The sequence below is a fragment of the Neolamprologus brichardi genome, chromosome 6, assembly GCF_056152115.1.
Source record: "Neolamprologus brichardi isolate AB-2024 chromosome 6, ASM5615211v1, whole genome shotgun sequence".
Classification (NCBI taxonomy): domain Eukaryota; kingdom Metazoa; phylum Chordata; class Actinopteri; order Cichliformes; family Cichlidae; genus Neolamprologus; species Neolamprologus brichardi.
In genome coordinates this window covers 15,166,912-15,190,198 of record NC_142109.1, presented here as the reverse complement: position 1 = coordinate 15,190,198, position 23,287 = coordinate 15,166,912, and the positions used below count along the sequence as shown (strand labels likewise).

Here is a 23,287-nt window from a genome sequence, read left to right as displayed (position 1 = left end):
CTTTACTGCTCTGCTTCCGAGCACTATTCCACTGGCATTCTGAGCAGCCCTACTTTAACCACAGACTGTGAATAAATTACCCTTTTGAACTCGGGGTGATTGCAAATGTGCCCCGGTTTCTCTTGAGACATGTCTGGCACTAACCCTCAGCTCTCTGCTCCCAGCCAGCCTTGTCACAGAGGCCCCCCCTGCCCCGCCACCGCCACGACCGCTTCACTCCTCTCACTCCCACCAACACACATTCAAGGCTCACACACACACAGGCGCGCGCGCAACATCATAAAACTTTTAATTCACCGCAATTACGGGTGGATTTTTTTTTTCTCCAACTATAAACTCGCCTTCCCGCCCTCACTTTTTCTTTCTAGGAAATCTCAAGAATCTGCTTGTACTCTACAGATGACAGAGCAGAGAACAAGAAAGATTTTTTAAAAAGGCAGGGAGAGAAAAATCAGAAAAGAGGTAGAATGAATAGAAAGGGGGAAGTGAGATGGAGATATGTGGGAGACAGAAAGACAGAGGGGAAGAGGGAATTTCAGGTAGAGGCATCGGGCAGGTTGTGGGAGTGTGCTGATGTGTTTCCAAATGCTCATTATAACACACGGCCCATATGTTACCCTGACAATACCCATTATTTATTAAGATATGGGCCGGGAACCAGGCCGTATTTCATGACCACAATCCTTTGCATGGAGTTCTAACAGGCTGCAAACAAAACATATACAAATATACAAACTTTTCTTAATTCTGCTTTATTTTTCCTTCACACTGACTTTTCAGATCCATTCAGATGTATAATTGCAAACACTCATCTTTCTCATACCTACAAACACCTTGCACCTTTGCAAGCTCCAAATACATCTAACACCTCCAAACTACAGTGAGAAAAAACAAACCTTTCAAAATAAAACAACAGTCTGCTTTGATTATTTTAACCCCGGTAGTGAGGTGGGCTAAAAGCAAAAGAAATGTCCTTTCATCAGAGTCGAGGAAGGACGACTTTGAGATCCATCCAAAACACTCAGAACCATCTCCAGGCTGGGTGGTGGTGGTGATGTTGGTGGGGTTTCAGGAATCCAGTCAGCCTTAACTGATGTGTTATATATTGCCTGTCACTTTATTCTGGAGAAATATTGGGGCGTTGCCAAGCTCAGACCTAGAAGGTATAGCAATCCATCACCTGCAACGTTACCGCTGTTAGGAAGGTGGGGGCTGAAATCTCATCTTAGGGCTTGTAGCCAATATTCTAGCCACCCAGTACTGCTTATAAAAACTACCTCTCCAAGGCCGCTATCACGGACAGACCACTCATCTAGGTATCCACACACCGCTGCGCCCGGTGCCGCATCGCCACGCCGCAACATGAGCAGACACAGAGCTTAGACCTTAAATATTGCAAATACTTTCTTATATTCAGCATCGGTGGCAATAAGTAGAGAAGTTGGGACTATAATAAAATAACATGAATAATAATACATCACGCATAAATCTGGGTTTTGCAGATGTTGTTCAATAAGTTACATCAAAACATAATATTTTAATGCAGGCTAGGAAATGCCCTTATTTTTGTTCAGGATGTTAAGCTGTCATTTCAGCTGTCATTGTCTTATGAATTTTGCTTCTATGTTTGGTTATATGACTATCATAGGACCATACAGGTGCAAACTAACCCTTGAGCGGGGACCTTTATATTGATGCACCAACAGAAGAAAAGGTTAACTGTGAATTCTGTGGTATGCTGTCCCCACCTGCAGATGTTTATCAAAAAATGTTTCTGGTCACAGACATTTCAGCGCTATAGTTTATGTGATTATACAAGGAGGGCTCAAAATTAGAGATAGAAGCAAATTAAGTAGAATGGTATAACCTTTTTCCCTCTCTAAACAGCATGTTTTCAGCTGACCACCCTACTCGAATATGCTCATGGCACACAGACAAAGAACCAGAGTACACCAGAATGGTGATAGCACTCCAACACAGAAATGCGGCTACAATCTTTTAACTCAAGGTCCAGCCTTGCACTAGGCATCCATTCGAGCAAATCAGGCTAAGTGTATTGCGGATGTTTGTGAGTAATGAGGAATTTGGGAGTTTTTCGCTGACTAGGCGTGTATGGACTGGGGGCAAAGTGGGGGCGGTGGAGGGGGATGTATGATGGTGTGCTTAAGAGCTGTGCCTGCGAGAGGCGGGGTGGTCACAGGGGGGAGATTAGGCTGAGGGGCAGCGAAGGAAAACCAAATCCATCTCCATCTCAGAAACATCCTAAAGCAGATTACTTACTTCAGTGGGAGAGGAAGAGAGGGATGAAAGAGAAGGAGCGGAGCAGAGGAGCATGAGATGGATGAGGAAGCAGGGAAAGAGAGAGCAATTAGCATAGATGCAATTCTGGCACAGTCCTCTGACTTGATATTTGACCTTCTGCACGAGTCTTGCCAAATATCGCCCGAGAAGCACAGACGGACCATATGGCAAAGTGCTGCTGGAGGCTGAGTGCAGTGTGACTCCAAACCTCCGTATGCTAATGGGCGAATGTAATTACAGTGCAGTATTCCTGTAGGATGTATATTTTACGAGCCCTCCATAGGAGTGGATTTTCTGAGAGACGGGCCAGGCCTCAGTGGCTTCAGGAAATAAACAACAGAAAAACGCCTTTCTTTTATCAAACTGTGAAGGAGCCATTGAGTGGACAGCGAAATGGAACAGGCCCACCGCTCCCGAGGCGGCACAGCGATGTGTCTCTTTACGAGGAAGTCAGTGTATGTTGATGAAAATGAAAAACGCCCACGGTCAAACAGGTAAATCGAAGGAGAGTTTGCGGAACTTGAGACTGCGGCTCTCCTCTGAAAGCTCCCCAGTCAGCGATGTCACGGCAGATGTTTTCAATCAGCTGCCAACGGCAAAACACCTGCTGAGCCAGTGACGTCGCTGACGGAGGCTCGACTGGAAGCGCAGGATGCTTCAAACGATGCAAACCAGAGACGGTAGCGAAGCAAAGAAACTCTGATTTCACCCTTTAAATCTTGAGATGTTAGTCAACTTTGGATACAGAAACAGAACTCAAGCACTTCCTTCATTCTCACGAGATATGTGAGAATGAAGGAAGCAATGTGAAGTGCACAGTGGAGAATTTACATTTTTTTCCCATGCCTTCTTTTGAAACGGGCAGTTAGAAACAGCTGTGAAATATGGTAAGAGAGATACAACTTGAGTTTTCTTTAAGTGGGTGTTTAGCCTTAAGTTTAATGGCATCACAGGCCTTCAATAATTAACAAATATCTTTGGATGTACTAGTATCCATAGCTGATATAAACATAGAGGATCTAAGGTTTTGATACACTATTTGATAGTGTATGAAAATCAAAAAACTACCTTGACTTTTAAAGGATAAGCCAGCTGTAAATGACAATTTATGTCTTTTTTGCAACGCTTTTAAGATTTGTTACAAATACTATTGCAAAAAATGTTTTTTGCTAATAGTTCTACTTCTTTTTAAAATCAGTATAACAAGGGCATGTTTAAATTTACCGTATATGATTGTAAATGTTCATATACAGTATTTATTGTTTTAAAAACACAATCGCAAATGTTCAACACATTTCACCTGTTTTTCCCTTTAAAATGTCCTCCTGCCAATCAATGGCAAAACAACAGATGGGAAGTGTTGAATTTCAATATTTACCAAAACGTCAATCTCTCTCTAGCCTTAAGAGAGTGGCTGGATGTGCTTCTGCTGCTCTGCTCACGAGCTTCTCATGCTACACCTTGTGAGTAGACGTATCTCTAAAATCACACGAGACGCAGTACGAAAACTTCAGTGTCAAAAACTGCGGATTGGTGGCATTTTTAAATATTCAAATAGTGGTTGTGTTATTTAAAAAACTGAACTGTTTAAAAACTAATTTATAATGCTCAAAAAATGTAAAGGGTCACACAAACAAATTTGTGTGGTTTTGAACCCGGCCCTCAAATGTTTGATGATTCTTGTTTCCAGTGACTGTTTTTCCGTCATTTTGTCCTCATATATGGACAAATATTTTCAATATTTGTCACAATCCAATGTTTGATTTAAGTTTTTTTCATTATTTTTGAGCAGTATATAGCTATCTGTTAGTGTTCACGCTCAATGACCACTTCATTAGGTACACCTGTTCAACTGCTCATTAACACAAATATATAGTTAGCCAATCACATGGCAGCAACTCAGTGCATTTAGCCATGTTGACATGGTCAAGATGTCAAGATGACTTTCTGAAGGTCAAACTGAGCAACATAATGAAGAAATGTGGTACGGTTGTTTGGCCCAGATGGGCTGGTGTGAACATTTCAGAATCTGCTGATCTTCAGGGATTTTTCCATACAACCATTTCTAAGGGTTACAGAAAATGGGCCAATCAAGAGAAAATATCCAGTGAACGGCAGTTCTCAGACTGAAAATACCTTGTTGATGCCAGAACACAGAGGTGAATGGCTAGACTGCTTCAAGCTGAAGCCACTGGTAACTCAAATAACCATTTGTTACAGCTGAGATATGCAGAAGAGCATTTATGAACGCACAACACATCAAAACTTAAAAAAAAAAAGATCACACCTGGGGTCACTCCTGTGCAAAATATGGATGATAGGGTCTGAATCTGCACCCCTTAATACCAGAGTGTACCCATCTTCTAATGGCTGTTTTCAACGCGCTGTCACGAAGCTCAAATGATCACAAACTAGTTTCTTGAACATGACAATAAGTTCACTTTACTCAAATGACCTCCACAGTCACCTCTGTTGGATCTCAATCCAACAGAGCACCTTTGTGATTTGGTGGAACAGGAGATTTCGATCATGGGCAGCCAACAAATCTGCAGCAACTGCGATGCAAATATTTCTTGTTGAATCCATGCTACGAAGAATTAAGGTATTTCTGGCTGTAATGCACTTAGAAGTTGTTTGATGACGACTATTAAACAATAAAAATAGTTCAGACCATTAAAACATGCTAAGTGTGTTGAAATTAGATGCTGATACGGTCATGAAAGAGTTGCATGGCATCAACAAAATAATGAATCAAAATGGGGCCCAGTGCTGATGTAACCATGTAAAGCTAGCATGCCACAACCAGGCATAATCATTTGAGAGCAGTGTGCTTGGTGGTGTTGGGCGTGAGCTTTGAAGAACAGTGAAAAATTTACATCACTGTCAAGAACTTTATTTGATGGCTTGATGCTCAAATACATATCCTGATCCCATTTCTGCACGATATCGAGATTTCATACTTGATGATAAATTTGGTGAAAAAATTGGTGAATCAGTTTTGTGTAAATGCACAGTGGCCCAGTAGTTAGCAATGTTCTTCACATAAAGAAGATTTTGGGGGATGATAGTAAAAAAAAGATGGATGTAGATGTCGTGATGTCACACACTTTTTTGTGAAGTTCTGGTTTGAAGCCTTGAGAAAAGTATTTTCACCATCACCATCTTGGCTTTTTGTGTACTGACTTGTCAATCGCAAGTTTATAGACAGTGAACATATGCTTGATATGTCTAACCCTAACCCTTTCCTGAGGGCAGCATTAACCTTGGGATGAATAAAGTATTATCACTCAATCAATGAATCATGATCTTTCTGAGACTCATAACCAAAATTTACCAAATAAACTTAATGTTTTATACAGTTTGACCTGAAATAAATGAGCCCATAACAGGAAAGCATTTACAGAGGTCATGTCAGAAAAAACAATTTCCAACAAACTTGTATAAACTGGAAGCCTTTGCAACCACAGCTATGGTCATCTGATGGCCTTTAAAATGAATGCAGATTTAAGGAACCTCTGCTTTGGTCTCACTTTTCAAACCAAGAGGCAATGTTTATCTTTTATGCTGGTTTGAACCTTCTTAATCTTCTTACAGTCCAAAGACAGGCAAGCCACATTAACTGGTGATTCTAAATTGGTGTAGATGTGATGAGAGAATAGTTGTCTTTGTGGTAGCTCTGCTGGTGACCTGCCCAGTGTATAACACACATCTTACCAAATTTCAGCTGGGATGGGCCCCATCCCTACAGGCATATCAAGAAGGATAGGATAAAACAGCATGGTAAGGACTGAAGAATATAGATGGATGGAGACATCCCCCTCTGTAACACAGTGAACAATTTGATGAGCAGTTTCAGCACCAGATTCTTTCAACCTCGATGTCTGAAGGAACAACACAGGAGGCGCTGCTCTCAGACTCTTTACTTAATCTGATTAGATCAGGCCGACACGTACTGAACTAAACACACCTCACAACATATATTTGCACACCTACCAGCACCTTATACCTGTTAATAGTCCAGAAACACTGGTGTTAATACTTGTGTCTTTTTATGTTTATGCATTTATCTCTTCGTTTTATACAGTTGCTTTGTTGTCTGTTGTGTATATGTGGCTATGACAACTTAATTTCCCTCTGGGATTAATAAAGTTTCTCTGATCAGATCTGTTACTTTAAATGATGGGTAGATGTATCCATACTTTTTCATTACAATTCTTCAATAAGTGCTACCTTGTGCTAGTTCAGTATTTTCTTCATTCAGACGTCAGCATTGTAGAATATGCAGAATAAGGAAGACGGGGAAAAACTCAGCCTTCAAGCCAAAAATTTAGGTTTGGTATTCTGACGTCGTCCAGTAGCACCTGTTCCATTGCTAAAACCTCTCACGCTACATCACAGAATACATCACACACAACGGACTCATGCTGTGTGAGAGATATCTAGGGCAAAACGGGAGCAACTTTATGCTGCTGAAACATTTCTCAGATGCTGTGCCTCTTCCCTTCATCATGCATTGAAAATCCATGCCCACACAGACGGAGGCTGAGCCAGCCCTCTGAGAAAAACCCCGCGCAAAAAACGAGGGCTCACCTTAAGGTCAGAGGCTGCATCCGTAGCCAGGATCAACTTCCCGCAGCTATGTATGCTAGCTTCCATTTCAATTAGCTTTACCTTAGCACCCTCGCCCAAGTAAGCCAATTTCATACAGGGCTCCAACAAAGCTAACTCCTGTCTGTGAGCATACCCCTATATATGAGGCAGTGAACAGGCTTTCAGGTGCTGCTGAGATTTCAGGAAAACAAAACAAAGAGATGCAGCGGCGAGGTCAATTGAGCTCCAAGACAGGAAATCAGGGCAGTGTGAGAAGCGAGAAGGGCAGGCGCTGAAGGATGGGAGCGGGGGAGGAGGAGAAGATGAACAGGACATGCGTTTTGAGTGTGCGGATACCTGAGGGATCTGGTATGGAAATCCCCAATTTCTCAGCCAAGTTGCAGCCCTTTGAACAGCGAAAGACGTCAGCTAGCACGACGAGAAGCCATGTGGGTGTAACGAAGCGAGGGCTAAGCGAGGCAACATGCTGCCAGTTCTCTGAAATGTTAAATTGAAATGCAAAGTAGGAGCAGGCCTTCTTGTTTTGAGCAGATTTCACAGCATCTGTGTGGGAGCCCTTAAACTTAGAAGGTCCATACGCAGAGCTCTGCATATTTACAGCAAATCAACATAATATTTAGGTTAGGATTAGAAAATACAGACAGCTGAAGATGAATCTTTAATTTTGCTCAGGTAACTGGGAGTCAAATCAATCTGTTCATCAAATTCAGCGAGTAAAAATACATTTCACTTCAGTACATCTGATTTTTTTTTTTAATAATCAGTTGTCGTAAGTAAAATGTACTGCTGTAATGTGCTGCTCATGCCTTTTTTCGCTTTTTCTTTTTACACATTTTTAAGCAAGATGTTGGCACCGAGCGAACGTAACTAGTACAGCATCAAAAAAGTCAACACATGAAAAGTTACTGTTATTTAAAAATGTGTCCAAAAACCAACAAGAGGTGATCAAAGGATTTGAAGTGAATAGTAAAGCAATCCTTTTTTTTAATTTTTGGTAAAAGCAAAAATTCCTTTTGCTTTGTCTGTGGAAAATTTCAGGTTGACATTAGTGTGAACTGATCTGCATTAGAAATATCCAGACAACAACAACAGCCACAGCCACAAAAATGTGTGTATTAGTTTGAAATTTTTTCAGATTAAAGAACTGTGACAGCAGAGCTTTGGAACGGCTTTGATTCGTGCCTCCTCCATACAAAAGTGAATGAGGAAAAAAAACAAAACAAGGTAAAATAATTTCAAATGGTGATCATAGCATCATAGCAAGGCCTGCTATTACAAAAAAAAACCAGGGAACAGTGGTAAGAAGCAAACCCAGCGATGTACTTCTTCTCCAGTCAGTCACGTTATTGCTTGTGAAAAAGCTAGAAAGCAGAAAACAAGCTTCGGTTTGGCGCGTTCAACCAACCACAGACAAAGGGGTTGCATTTCTGTGGTTGTTCCCTCTACATAACTGTATGCAGGACATTTACATTTGTTTAAAACCTTCCTCCTCATTACAGCTGAAAGAACCAATCCAATCCTTAATGCACAGGTTTGCACAATGCATGCTTGAGATTTGGGAGTTGAGCCATACCCATCACAGGATTCTCTGCGTGGGCTCGCATAATTCCAACTTAAGAAGTCACACGCCACAAAGGTTGGAAACCGCTGCACTGCTGCATTTATATATACTGCTGAAAAAAACTGCAAGGCTGCATGTATAAGAAGACTTAATTTGGTTAAATTGAATTTAGCTGAGACACACATACAATAAAAGTTTGATGGTCTCTGCATGTGGAGAAAACCTCCCTTCTGAGGATTAAAGTCATCTAGTTAAGAGTCCAATGACTAATATTCCACCTGAAGCAACCTAAAATGAGGAATTATATAAGGAAGCTTTAGTTAAAACTGGATTTGTGAAAGTTGACAAAGATAAAAACAAGGCAGATATCATTAGTGGGCAGGTAATAAGTCAGGGCTAATCCAAGCACACTCCCACCGGCTTAGTCATCCCAGCTCCACGCTGATCAGACGGTGCAACTGGTCACAGTTTGTCAAAACGCAGCTTGCACTCTGAGCAGATTGAAATCATTTCTCTACTCAACACCACGCCACAGACAGATCTTTTAAGGAGTGACACAAAACCGTCAACAGCTCAATGGTTTATCAGTCATGGAGGACAAAGGGGCTCAGCGGTAAAAAAAAATATCCACCTGATGTCATCAGCAAGTGCATCATAAATCCTATCCTTTGCCTGGGGACCAGAGACTGACTTCACACCTCTGTGACACTCTCTAACCCCAGGGTTTCTGACAGGGAAAAAAACTTGAAATATCTTTCTGGGCACGGTGTCAGATGCTCGGCATGAAATATTCATAATCTGAGAGCAGAGCCACAATAGAGGAGGTGGCAGCATGCGCGGATTTGACTTGCAGAAACTGAGATGCTTAAACCACATTGACCGATTTCTCCCATCACAAGTTGTCACTCACAAATTCACTTTCACGTCAGTTTTTCTCAGATGAATGGCACAAGGCCATCTGTCATTTGATGCCTTTTAACTTATACGCATAAACCCTTTAGTGCATCTGTCCAGCTGCATTGCTTTTTTTTTTTTAACATCCTAGATCCTTATGCTTTAAGCCATACAGCTATACTTGTATAACCTGGACATTCTCAGGTTTGTGTTTTCAGTAGAGAAATCATAAAAGACAAACTCAACAAACCAAAATGTGAATGTGTCTCAAAACCCCCCACTTACAATTAAACTCAAATACTTCATATTTTTGGATGTGGTTTAAGTTTTGTATACGTCATAAATTTTTGCATAAACGGTCTTTACCTTACAAATAAAGCGCCTTGAGGCAACTGCTGTTGTGATTTGGCGCCGTATAAATAAAATTCAACTGAATTGATTGAAGATTTTAAAAAAAGGATCAAATTAACACTATTTTTATGGTTTTTACCTACTGTTTGTTTCGTGATAGCTCAAGAACATGCACCTTGTTTGATGTCCCATTCTCTATAATCGATTTTGAGCTGACGATGTTTGAAACAAACCCTACAACCGAACACAGTATAATACTGTTCATGGATTAATTATGTCAAACAAGTTTTTAGTATCTGTTATGACATTACAGTGGTTATAATGAAGGGAAATGACTTCCTGTGGAGGCTGAAGATTAATTAAATAACACCGTTATAAATAAAAGGCGCCGCAGAGCATGAAAAGGTAGCAGTAGCTGGATATGTTATGATACCAGAAATTTAGCAGCTGGCGTGAATCTCGTTAGAGTTACGACATACCCAATTCGATACAATTTACTTTATTAGCTCCTTTATTAAAAAGTAATTTTAAATTACTAACGTGGTGGTGGCAAAATGTTAACATCAGAGTTTGCTGACAGGACACAAATTGAAATATTAGGATGACTGCCAAATAACCTACTAATGTCACCAGGGGGAATAATCACAGAAAGTGTAAAAGTTGGACGTATTTACTGCCACACCGTGTTTTTGTGTGTCCCCACTGGAAGCCTTTGAGGTGAACGTTTACACCAAAACGAGTAACTGAGCCCAAAAACTCGGGAAAGCACCCAAAGTCTGGTTTGCAATCACAACTATTTCCATCTGGTGGCCTTCATATAGAATGTGGGTTCAAGGCACTTCCATGTTAGCCTTAGCATTTAAATAATGTTAGCCATTGCAAATATTTTAGCCTATGGAACATAGCTAATTTAGCTGTACGGTGCACTGCAACTTAATAAAACACTAGCAACTAGAAAAAAATGCTTTAAACGCACACAAAGCACAGCAGAAGTTAAATAAAACAAAACGGATATTTTAAAAAATGCCACAAAATCTCACATGAAAACAAATTAAATAAATATATAACTCACACAAGACAAGGGAAGTATTTTATGTGGATACAGTAAGGCGATGGATCATCTACGAAGTTTCAAGCTAACAGTAAACGGCTAATACCAAATATGTATCTACAATATTGTATGAATCGTGTGATGCGTTGGTTTCTGTCATATTATTGTCTCCTCAGAAACACTTCTGTTGTGTTTCGTGTGCTTTCGCTGCATTAGAAGTTTGGTACTAAAAGGTAAATACCATGCAGTTTCAGTTCTGGTCACATCCGTAGTAGTAGTGCTTCCATTTCTGGAAGTATAGGCCAAATGAGATGGGCATTGTAGAAGAGATCCTTTAAGAAATTTCTTATATGATTTGTTTGACATATAAAGACGCCTTAATGCCCACTCACATCCTGAGCCATCTGACCTCAGGAAATCACATGATAGGTTGGGGTTAGGTTTCACAGTGAGTTCACCCGAAACCATGGCTGATTGTGACCTACACTCATTTTCACACCTTGGCTGGTGTAGAGGATCATTAGGGGGTCCATTGTCCCTCTTGGGGGGACACTCCCACAGGCTTAAAGCTGGGACTCTCCACTATTTGACCCTAGAACTGAAGAAGCTTCTCGGATGAAACGTCCTCAAGCAACTAAAAGAAGTCCGGACGCTGTTGTTTCCAGGCTCCTTAGATGACATTTAAGTGAATTCATAGCACTTTCCTTCTTGTCTGTTTACACAGAAAGCATCTGTACTCCAGATGAAATAATTCTTTGCAGGATCTTCATTCACTGGCCTACAAACAAAAACCCCTTGATATCAGGATGGCAACCAAAGCCACAGTGGTAATTAATAAAGGCTGCCTCTTAGTGTCTTATGCCTTTGACGCCAGGAAAAGTCAGAATGTTTGATCTACCATGTGTTAGCCATGCTGGACAGATGATAGAACCAAGCCATTTACTGGTTTAAAGATGGCAGTTTATTTTGAATGGATCAGGCCATTGAGGAGTCATTTTTCCTACACGGTCGCTTGTCTTTAGTTTTTGTACCAGGGTAACGTGGTCAATAGCTTTAGTATTTAAATCGTCTACTCTATCCTGAGGAAATGAAGGAACGTTGTATTTGGAATGACAGTGCAGCGTATTCAGAGGGATGATGAACGGATCACAGGGAAGAGATGAAATGGTTAAAGGTTTAGGATGTGAACAGAGCTGATTCACTGACATGTTCTATGAAACCCAAACAAAGTGGACAGCCATAGGGCTCATGTCTGTGTTATTGTCACTTTATATTAAAGTATTAAATAACAATTTTATCATAGCTGATGTTTAGCGATAGCCACTAGATACAGGGACACATACAAGGTAAGCTTACAAGCCTGAGTCTCAGTTAGTGAAAACTGTGTAACAGTATATTCAGTTATGAATAAACTTTGAGCTTTATGGAAACTGAATGCCGTTTTCCTCTATAATACATTTTCATACAAATTCTGACACAAAATTCTTGAAAGCGTCTAGTTTTCTGGAGCTTTGTGCAACTGTGCCAACTACATATAAACTTTAACACCTCTTTGTTACAGCACACTTCTTCTCATACACGACAGTTACATGGCGTGTCTGCGATACTTACTCGTGCATCCTGCACCCACAGCACTGAACAAGTTCCTCATTTATTCTGCAGACTTTCTGTGTCAACAAAAGACAGGTAACGGGTCATGTGATGATGATTAATGCAACTCAAAGAGTGCTTTTATGCTTCAGGCCTACTCTTGTGCATGTTATATCTGACTATGCTGATTGGGTTTGAGCCAAAACACAGTTAACCTGATCTCAACACTACTTTTTTACACACACAACTTTTACTAGCATATCTGACTGGTCAGCACTACACAAAGTTGTCCACTTAAAATACAGCATGATGCCTCTTTCTGAAAAAGAATGAGATTTTATATGAAGCTGGTTATAAGAAGAAAGTAACCGTGATCAATGCTACATGCTAGACATCTCACACTGAAATCTCCTGAATGAGTCCTTCATCTGATTCAAGCAAAGCTCCACTGGCTTTGTTTTTTTGTGGTGGTGCCACATAATTTTACAATGTCACAGGCTACCATTATCACCCATGTCCTTGCCATCATTTTATATATGTCTGTAAAGTCACAGTGGATAACAGCAGATTGAATCAACTTTTCACCTTGTCAGTGCTGCAGCTCTTTCAGCCTCAAAAAAAAAAAAAAGAAAAAAAAAGTGAAGGGACAGGTTTAGGCTACTCTGCTGCAAGAAGGTCTTTGCATAAAGACTTTTTTTTTTTTGCATAAAGACTATATCTTTATTCCTTCTGCACACATCCTCAATTGTTTAAATTGCTAGCTTTGACTTAGATTTATTTCAAGGTGCTTAATTTGGATTTAAATGACAAAAAGGTCAAAGTCAGTATGAAACCGTGACATTGGCCAGAACTGCACTACGACTGAAATGTATAATGAATGAAATAAAATGAAGAGTATAGGCGAGTGATTGAAGTGATTAAATGTGGTGAGGTTTGTTTTTTGTCAGAAGGTAGCCACTAAGTTAGAACTCCTGTTCCCAGTCCACAAATGATCATTTTCCTGTGTAGTTCACTCTCCTTATAAGGACAATGTAATAATACAGCTACCTATTACATGTTTGATATAACCACAAAGAAGCTGGTTATAGGTATTGAGGAATAGCTCACTGGAACAGAGGAATGGCATGTCTAATCATTCATTTTATCCACTGAATTAGGGCATTATGCATAAAAAAGAAAAAAATAGTCAAGAACACGGCATCATAATAACACGTTGTTGCTCTCCACTCAGTGAAGTCCCCCGATGCAATTACTGAAGACTTTTTCTCTCACACTTTTTGGTACACGCTCTCAGTAATGACGAGATACCTTTTAACTTCTCAGCTAGAGTCATCATCAATAATGTATTCTCATCTGTTTAAAATTTAAAGTGCCACACATTAACGTCCTCCCGCACCTGCTCTTTCACGCTGTCCACCCTCTGCTGAGCCGCTGTTTTACCCCCATCCTCGTCTCCCTCTCTCTCTCTCTTTCTCTCGCTCTCCTCTCACTATAATAAAGACAATGACAACGACTTCTCTTTTACCGCCGAACTAGGGATGTTAAATCAAGCAGGGGCAGAGGAGGCGACAGACCACATAATGTAAGGGCATCGTCCGGACGCCTCCAATTACGCTTTGGCCTTAATTGGTGACAGTGGCAGCGGCGATGAATTCTTTAACAGTCCTGTGCGGTTGTGCCTTTCCGCGCGCAGCGAAGACCTGAGGAGGACAGCTACTCACTGCAAATGGAAGCTGACAGAAAAGCCACATGGCACAACCAATCTTGGGGAAAAAGGGCATGACAATGACTAAAGGGGCCCGGGCTCTTAAGTAGCTGAGGGTAGCTTGCAGGAAAGATGTGTATAATTAAGCGGTCTGCGTTGTGGTTCAGATGGCAAAATCCCATTGTCTTGACAGGAGCTTACTGTTGCCCTTTAGGTGGAGATGCGCAGCAGCGTACGGTCTCATTTTTCCTTCCCTTTTTTTTCTTTCGCACCCCCCCTTAGACCTCTGCGACCAAATTAATCTGCAGTTTTAAAGCTTGAATAAATCCAGTAAGTTAGAGATCTGCAGATCTAAAGGCTGCGCGTCCCTCGGGCTTTTTCTTTCTATGCTTTTTTTTTTTTTTAAATTTCATTCCCTCCTTTCCTTTGCCCATGGAGATTGACTGGAAGCACTCGGTGTTATCTCCAGGGAGGCAAAGGTTGGTGGGAGGGGGGTGAAGGCCACAGATTTGTCCTTATCTATTCTGAGCACACCTAAAACAAATTAGACCTGGCTACCGTTGCTTATTTGGCTCCCGCACTCTCATTAAGGGGCTGAATCCAAGCTATTTTACTCAAGGTCCTGCTTCCTACCATTTCGGGCCTTGTCTTTTATCACAATAGTAAAGGTTTCCAGGCAGCCATGCCACCTTTTCATCTCACCCATTTCATGTAGTCGTATCAACACAGCACAAAGGACAGAAGGAGGGAGGGAGCGAGGGAGAGAGCGAGCGAGCGAACATCTCTGTACGCTGGGATGCTGTTTTCCTGCACATGACTTGATGCTGCCCTTTGACATTTGCTAATTGAAAGAGGAATCTGTTCAGCGGGACTTGGCTTTGTCCTTTCCTGCTTTTTTTTCTCCAGTGTTATGTTGCTATTAAAATAGCAGCCTCTCAGGATGTTTTTTCAAGTAGATTTCTTTGTCATTACTATTTTATTAATGTAAAAAAAACAAAACCTACAGAAGCGCTCTTTAAGTAAAATTGTTCCTGCCGGTATACTTCCTGCTTCACAATAACCTGAACTTCCATTTGGAATTAAAAGGAAGTTTCTGTTGAATTATATATTTGCAGAAGGCAAGGCATTAAATCCCCGATTTACGGTCTTTAATAGTGAGAGTCATCGGGAAAAAACCATACATTATAAATGCAGCGTCAACAATTATGTAAAATTCAACAGCTGAATTTGTAGCATAGCTAGAATATCTCGCAGGAACTGGTCAGGATGGTCATGATTCAGCCTGAATTGCTTCACCGTCTAGTGCCATGCTATGTATAATAAAATCTATGACAACTGAACTGATAAATTATAAAGTGTAAGGACAGAGTCCAAAGATTTCTCAGAAAAATAAATGTTTTAAAGGTTTTCTGAGACACATTCAGTTCACACGCAGAATTGTTTATGAACATCCACATGATCTTGAACAGAAGCACCAAGGATTCCCAATAAACTGAATGTATTTAGATCTTTGAACCCCTTGTTGTACACCACCTTAGAGATAATAGTTCTCAAACATGGGCTCAGTGTTCTGATATAAACCCGAAGGGTTAAAATAAATGGAAAGCAAACAGAAAATACCAAAATATACACAACATATGTACAAACATAATATTCTAGTAGTAAGTAATATAAGATGTGATTTTGGCCTTTATTTGACACCCAGGCCTCTGCAGCACCTTTGGTTTGGGTTGACAGTCTAAGCAGGTGAGTTATAGCAGCATCCTGGTAACACAATGGCAATTTTGAGACTCTGAACTATTAGCAGAAAGATGAGGCTATGTTCACTACAAGGCCAAACGCTGTATTGGGGGGGCGGGGGGGGGGGGGGGGGGGGGGGCGGTGTGGAGTAAGCATAACTACAAAGAGTGAAATTGATACATACATATATATTTTTACGTACTTTAATTGTTTTGTTCGGCGCAGCACAGTTTGTAATGTATCTTCACTGACAAACATTAAGAAATTTAAAATAAGACTATGCAGAAATAAGAGCTGGAGTGAGGCAGACAGGTGAGGTAAACAGAGGTGAAGATGCAGCTTACCCTCATACAAGTATAGCATTTGAAAGTTAATGAAGGACCTCTGAGCCATCTGAGCTAAAGCTATGCAAAGGTAACTGCTCAGGAAATGTTAGGTTAGATGAGATTCCTCTGCCAGACTAATCCATCCTGGAGCCTGAGAGCAGCACAGAGACGGAGCAGACAGAGAGCAGAATCTGCTGCAGAACAGCACAGCGGTGACAGAGGGCAATTCTCTAGGGCCTTGCATTAGCGCGCTAAATTAAAGGGGGTATTAGATTAAATTGGCTCTCCGATTTCAGGGGTGTGAGTAAAATTCTGATTTGCATTTCCACCGCTGCTTAAGATATAATTAGTTCAGGGTGATTCCCATGTGGAAAACACTGACAGCCAAATCTAACTGGCTGCCAGTAGCTTATCGTCTCTTCCAAGGCAAAAGGTAGACTTGGCTCATGTTCAGTGTGTGCGTTTGTGACTGCGTAGTTAGATGCTAGATTGTGTGTGCGTGTGTGTTTGCGTACATCTTGTGTGTGCGAGAGAAAAAGAGGAAGAAGAAGAAAAGGTGACACGCGGAGTGCAACTACGTGTTACAACATGTGATGCTGCACATATTGCGTGCACCATTTGACTCCTCACACTTCTTAATAAAATCCCAACGAACCCCGAGCGTCGTCAACAAGGCGAAAAAGACACCCACTCAGCGCCAACGTACATAAAACTGCACAAATTCACACCTCTGAGATGCCTTTAAATGCAAGCCCATTTACACTGCAGAAGGCGCACCTGTAATTACAGTTCCAGAGTCAAAAATAACAATTAGCGCTGGAGAAGTCCATACTAGGAATTACTGAACTAAGAGAAAAAGCTTTTAAATCCAAGTTAGGATTTGTTTGGGGGGCTTCACACCCTCGGTAATTCTAACCTTCTTTGCAAATGGATGTTTTCCAAAAAGTGATGCTACCCATGGATTATGAGCTCAGGCTCAGCTTCCTGGACACCTGTTTGGAACACCTGTTAGTACATCATCTATAGAGTCAGCATCCGATGAGCTTCAGACCGACACCTCGGTAATATCCACATCCAGCTCATACTCAATAACCTCCTTAATGGCCCATTTAATTAAACTCTTAAACCTTAATTTTTTTGCCCCTTAATAGCAGAGTCTTGTACACTGTATGACAAGTCATGCGTGCAGTATGATCCCACTACTGTTTTCAAAATCTAAGCTTCAGCATGTTTTAAGAGAAACATCCAAACCTGACACATTTGATTCTGCATGACACCACCAAACATTTAAAAATATTTAAAATGCAAGCCTCGAAAGTCTCTTTCCTAAACAGTTGCTTTTTATATTTGTAATGTCTGTCCTTTAAAATCATTGTCTTTATCCCCACTGTGACAATATTTCTACTTGTCTGAGAGCAAACCATCTCAGTTCATAGACACCCACTATTGTTATGGATGTATTTATTTATTATTTATTGAAATCTTGATTTCTCTTCCAAAAAGGTTGAAATCCTCCCACTTCACTGAGAGATTCGTTCACCCTGTTTTCTAAAAGAAAACGGTGAGAAAGGGTGAGTGCACAGACATGCACTTCATACACATGCCATGCAATAAATTTATAACTTCTGAAATGATGCAGAATTTAAACAATAAACTTTGATGGTGTGCCTTCAGAGCTTGCGTGTAACAGCTGATCAGTTTAAGGGATTAAGTTGAGTAAAACAGACATGTAGATTACTGTGTCGTTGACCAAGAAGCAAAGCTTTGGAGGCTCTGGACTGAAGAAATTGATTACAAGGTGCTAATGTTGCCAGGCTGTGACTGAATTGATGGAAAATCTCCATGTGGCAAACAAAAGTGACATTTATGATAAATACTAAAATGTTACATCACAGACTTGGGCACTGGTGGAGTCAACATTGTATTACTGAACACGTGTGAGAACCAAACAAGAATCAGACAAACTGATGTCTTGACTTGACTTCAGATTTAGCAAAGCATACATCCATACATGGTGTTTTTCCTCAAAGATTAGGCAATATTTCAGAATTAACCTTGTTATCCTCCCTGTGTAATCTCCTGATTAGAGAACAAATTATCTGGCACTCGGGCTGCATTTGGTGGAAACTCATCCATACAGGCACATGTTAAGTCATAACCTCAGGATAATCAGAACCATATTTGCAACTCAACATCCGTATTCCGCCTGTGCACCTGATAATCAAATGTCAGCTGGTAAATAGATCAATTAAAACAAATCTTTAAAAACAATTCAGCCCTGTGTCCTAATGAAGCCTCTTGCTAGCTCTCAGTTAAGCCGATTCCTAACATGTTTTTCCCTTTCCTAAGTGGAGCAGATTATTATTATTTTTTTATGCATCATGCCCCAGACTGATGCATAATTGCCCATAATGGCGTAAATATAATGTAAAATGACTTTATCTCCACCCCACTGTGATATGCACAATCAATTCATACAGGATAAGTGTGAAGGGATCAGTCTGGGTGCTTTATTCCCCTCCCCAAATAAAACTTGGGGGATGTTTTCAGAAACGCCATCAGCAGCTCTGCCATCACTCTCACCATCTCTTGGTGGTCGGAGGCTGAGGCTTTGTGAGATATTGATTCTCCCCATCCAGAGACGGTTTCCATAATTGGTTAAAATGACCGGGTGCAGAGAGAGATGGCTCTCTGCTGAAAACCATTTCCCAGCCCTGCTTGGAGCTGAGCCAAGCTCGGGGTTGTTCGGATGCGTTCCAGCCCCAGCCTGACTGGCAGCAATTAGGGGTGTCTGAGCCAAGCTCAGCTTGCGCTCCGCACAAACACCCCTAATTACTGCCAATTAGGCTAGGCGGGTAGGCAGATTTGAGAAACCGGGGGGATGTTCAGGCATGGGTGGGCATGGAAACAATTTTCAAGGGCTTAGAACGTGACTGGATGAAAAGGTTAATGCTTTGGAGTGCAAGGGGATAATAACAAAAGAAGGGGAAGCAGAGCCCCGGTTCTCACCTCCAGCGATGAGCCTGGCTTCTTTTTCAGCTCCTCACATTTCCTAAATTTGCAGATCTGGTGGCCCGTTTTGCGGTTCCGACAACTGCTGCAGACACCACAGTTGATTAGCCGCCTGCAGGGTGCACAGACCCCACACCTTTTCCTTTTCTTCTTTGCTGGGTTTCCACTGGATGCTGAGGAATTATTCTGTGGGCAGTCTGCCAGATTGGCAATTTGAAACGCACTGTCTGTAACGGCTGCTGAGGCTGCGGGGGAGTGAAGGGCTGTCATGACGATGACCCCGGGAGGTAATGAGATGCCCCCTAAAGCCGGAATAGCGGAAAAAGTTCCAACGCGTTCTGGGAGATTCATTATCTCTGCTTCAGCAGCGCCGCATTTCAGCTTGTTCATGCATTCTCCTGCTAAAGGTCTGCAGTGTTCGGGGGATAAGGTAGAGAGGAAATTATTATTTGCCATTTGCAGCGTCTCTGGCGGCACGCCAGGCTTCCCCGGCCTCTGGGAGTCATTTCTATGCATGCTGGTCCTATTAGGGTTTATTGCCGCTGATTTCCTTCCCCAGAGCATGGCGTTATCACAGTTCCAAGGGGACATACCAATTCTAGCACTGGGAAAAATGGGCGTCGTGATGCGGGCAATCTTAGCAGTCTGTGGAAATGCCCCATTGGTTTTATAAAAGTTTGCAAAAGACCTGTACCTTTCCATTTCTGCATTATAATCCAAAAGCTGGCTTAATCCACCATCCTGAAGATTATCCTTTTGTAGCAGAGACACATCTGCATTCTGTCCATTTTCAATGCAAAGTGCATTGTTTATGTTAGACATGGCTGAGGAACGGTAGTCAGTGTTTAGGAGAAGAGAGTGAGGTTACAGCGGCCTTCGTCAAAGTGAAGCTGGTTACGAACAACGAGTTACCATCCTGGTTTGTCTCCTCCAGAGCTAAAAAGAAAAAGAAAACAAAACAAATGAGAAGAAAACAACAGTTACACACGAAAGAGACAAATACTTTCATCCTGATCACTTTCCACTTCTCAATTTCAACTTTTCTCTGAAAAAGAGAGGCTGATATTGTGAAGAATCCTCTGGCACAGTGTTTATGCTCTGACAGTATAATCACAAAAAGTCATCAAGTGACAATAACGTGATGGCTGTGACAGACCAACGTGTCATTATTATTATTGAGAGAAAATTTTTTGCATGTTTATTTAAAAAAATTCTCTTGCCAGGGTCTTCTTACATATTTTCAAGAAAACTCAATCTGCTGCTTCACAGGATAAACACAAACATCTGGATATGCAGCAGTGCATTTAATAAAAACGTGAAAATTTAAATATTCTATCCAAAATCATATTATTTTGGAAAAGTTAGAAGAGAGCCTCATGTCATGTGAAGACATGCACAAAATCACATTCCTGCAGGAGGTTCTTAAAAATAATCTGGCTTGGATGTGAGGATTTACAGAGTTAAACATTTTCAAATCTCTTGATTTTCGCCTGTAGTAACCGTAATTGCAAAGCTGGCCCATCCCTGTAAACAAGACTCTGACCAGCCTGAGCAGCAAGTGGTATTCATTCATGGCCAGCTCTATTACATTTACTCTGTGACAGCGCTCAGTGATAGCCACTGGTGAATTTCCAACCAGATCATGGACCAGACCAACTACAGTGTCAGCTGCCTCAGGACGGGACGCATGCATGTGTGTGTCCATGTATGTGTGTGTGTTTGTGGGGGGTGGGGGTGCTCCATTTCCTCTCTCTCTCCCCCAGTCTGTCTGGATTTGGTTTCCACAGATAAAAGCCCATTAGACACATCTCCCCTACTTCCATTACCTTTTTCTGGGCTTTCTCTCTTAATTGCCAAAGCTGATCCATTGCTAGAACACTAAAGCATTTCAAATCACTTCCATGGTGCTACCCAGCAGCTGTCTTGAAAAGAATGAATTATAAATATGCACACACAGAACAAGAGGTATCACACTGGGTGGCATTATCAAAGTCCTCAATATACTAAAGTGTATCCACTACTAAACATGCTCAAAGAGTCAAGCATTTGTCCCGTTAACCTGACACCATATTATCAGGAGAATAAAATCTAAATAGTGTTCCATACGGTTTTATATAGATATATTTTTTCTCTCTTTCCAGCAATTCTTGAGGTCTCGGTACACTTTACACTTTTAATTTTCACGAAGCAAATGTGAGAAGACGAGTTTTATCCACCATAGTCTCCAGATCTGGAAGTTCAATGTCAGTGTGGCATCTGAAACAACCGCCAGCCACCCGTAAACAAAACCTCCTTGGCTTAATGATCAGCCCTCCTCAGGGTCATTATTACTTAATCAATTCACCCCTGGAGCGAAATACGCAGCCCAAAGGCAATCAAGTCACGGACATTGATTTTCAGCCTGTAAACAAAGTTTAGAGAGACAGAAATGTTCAATACTCGAAGCTGGAGAGACAGAGGGAGAAAGAGGGGGAGAGGAGAAAGATAACCAGAGAAAGGTGGAGAGTGCGAAAGGGAGACCGAAGAAAGAAAAGTAAAAAATAAATAAATAAATAAATAAATAAACAAAACACGTCCGGTGATCAGCAGCTGTACCTCTGCTGTGCTGCACAATGATGCCATTAATTACACACAGCCTGGTCTGAGCTAGACATCCAGATCAAAGGTCATGCATAGATAATCCGGAGAGGGAGTGCGGTGCAACAGTGCGAATAAAAGCCCCATAAAAATAATCTGACACTGGCCGGATCACTTGGCAGCCACACGGACACAAATCTGGACAGCAAAACGGGAGGGTAAAACACATGCAACCGGACGCCAAAATAAGGATGGACAAACACTCGGAGCGAGAGGGAAAGCTTGAGAGAGAGAGAGCGAGAGAGGGAGAAGAAGGGAGAGAGGGAGAGAGCATCACCTACCAGGTTCCTGTTGAGAAGAGCTCCCAAGATGCTACCAGCCGGAGACCGTGTAACGGCACATCACTGCGAAGGGATACGCGGGGGGGAAATAATGCAAAGACGCGAGAAGACGCACAGACATAGGCTGCCGGAGGAGAACAGGGAGACTGTGTGTGTGTGTGTGTGTGTGTAAGTGTATGTGTGTGTGTGTGTGTGCTGAGAACGCTCAAAACAAAAGGATCATTTTTATCGACTTTCTGGACACGCTAGGGGGGGAAAAAAGGTTGAAAAGTGCATAAATAAGCCAAAAGGTGTCGGACGAAAAAGAGAGAGAAAGGGGAAGCGGAAATCGCAGAGGTGGTTAGGTGTTTCCTCTCTTCTTGATCCGGAGGCTGTATTGTGTGTGTCTGCCTGGTCTCAGTTCAGCCCGTGTCTCCTGTCGCTGTGTGTGGCTGATTGGTGCTGAGGTGAGGAAGCAGGGATGTGGACACCTACTGATCATTGGCTGGAAATTACTATAGAAACACTCGGGAGGTGGGAGGGATGGATGGCTCAGGGCGCCCTACAGGGAGAAAATATCTACGGCAAATATCTGCGTCTTCAACCCTGGTGGTGTCTTCTTTCACCCCTTTATTTTGACAAAAATATTTTTAATATACTTCTTTAATAATGACACATTTAGAGAGGGGGGGGGGGGGGGTACGCGTCTTTTAATAAGAGTTGGGGTAACTTGTCAAATTAATTTGAATGGAGCTGAGCTGTGATTAAGATAAAATGCCTCCACCAACCCTCCCCCCGTCCATCGACAGCCATAATTACCAAGACCTCGAGGATTCATCACACTCTAAGTCCTGCCTGCTCACCACCCATGCCTACACACTTCCCGTTGACAACAGGATCTTGCCTGGCACATTTTACACCATGAGTCCCAGTGTATGGCAGTCCCGTCCGATCATGTTGATGCTTGGGTTATGATGGGACCTTCACCTTTGTAACCCCATTCTTGGTTTTAAGTTACTTTGCATTATAGAGAAAAAGCAAATACAATACACAATGTTTGTCTTTACTGTTTCAATAAAACAGAAGGTGAATAAGATATAAACTTATCACCAGAAATTAGGAAATTTGTGTTTGGTTGATTTTTTGTAAGGAAAATCCATTTGTGGGTTACGCTCATGACAAACTTGCCAGATCATCTCTGCCAGTACTAAACAGCTTATTTTGCTATCGACTTTTGTTTGGTTTATT

General features: G+C 41.6%; 1 protein-coding gene across 2 annotated transcripts in view; it reads right to left on the bottom strand.

Annotated features, from left to right (window-relative positions):
- The window catches only part of cxxc4 (CXXC finger 4), a 29,290-nt gene extending 6,787 nt beyond the window's left edge, over nt 1-22,503 (bottom strand). The window contains exons 1-2 of one of the 2 annotated variants that reach the window (XM_006787111.3): nt 22,061-22,503; nt 19,140-20,078 (exon numbers count right to left, since the gene is read on the bottom strand). In XM_006787111.3, coding sequence (XP_006787174.1) covers nt 19,140-19,964 — 825 coding nt within the window. In that variant the 5' untranslated portion in view covers nt 19,965-20,078; nt 22,061-22,503. Of the gene's footprint in view, nt 1-19,076; nt 20,079-22,060 lie in introns of those variants that run through there. The other variant, XM_087842514.1, reaches the window with a different exon arrangement.
- Between the last annotated feature and the right edge of the window lie 784 nt (nt 22,504-23,287).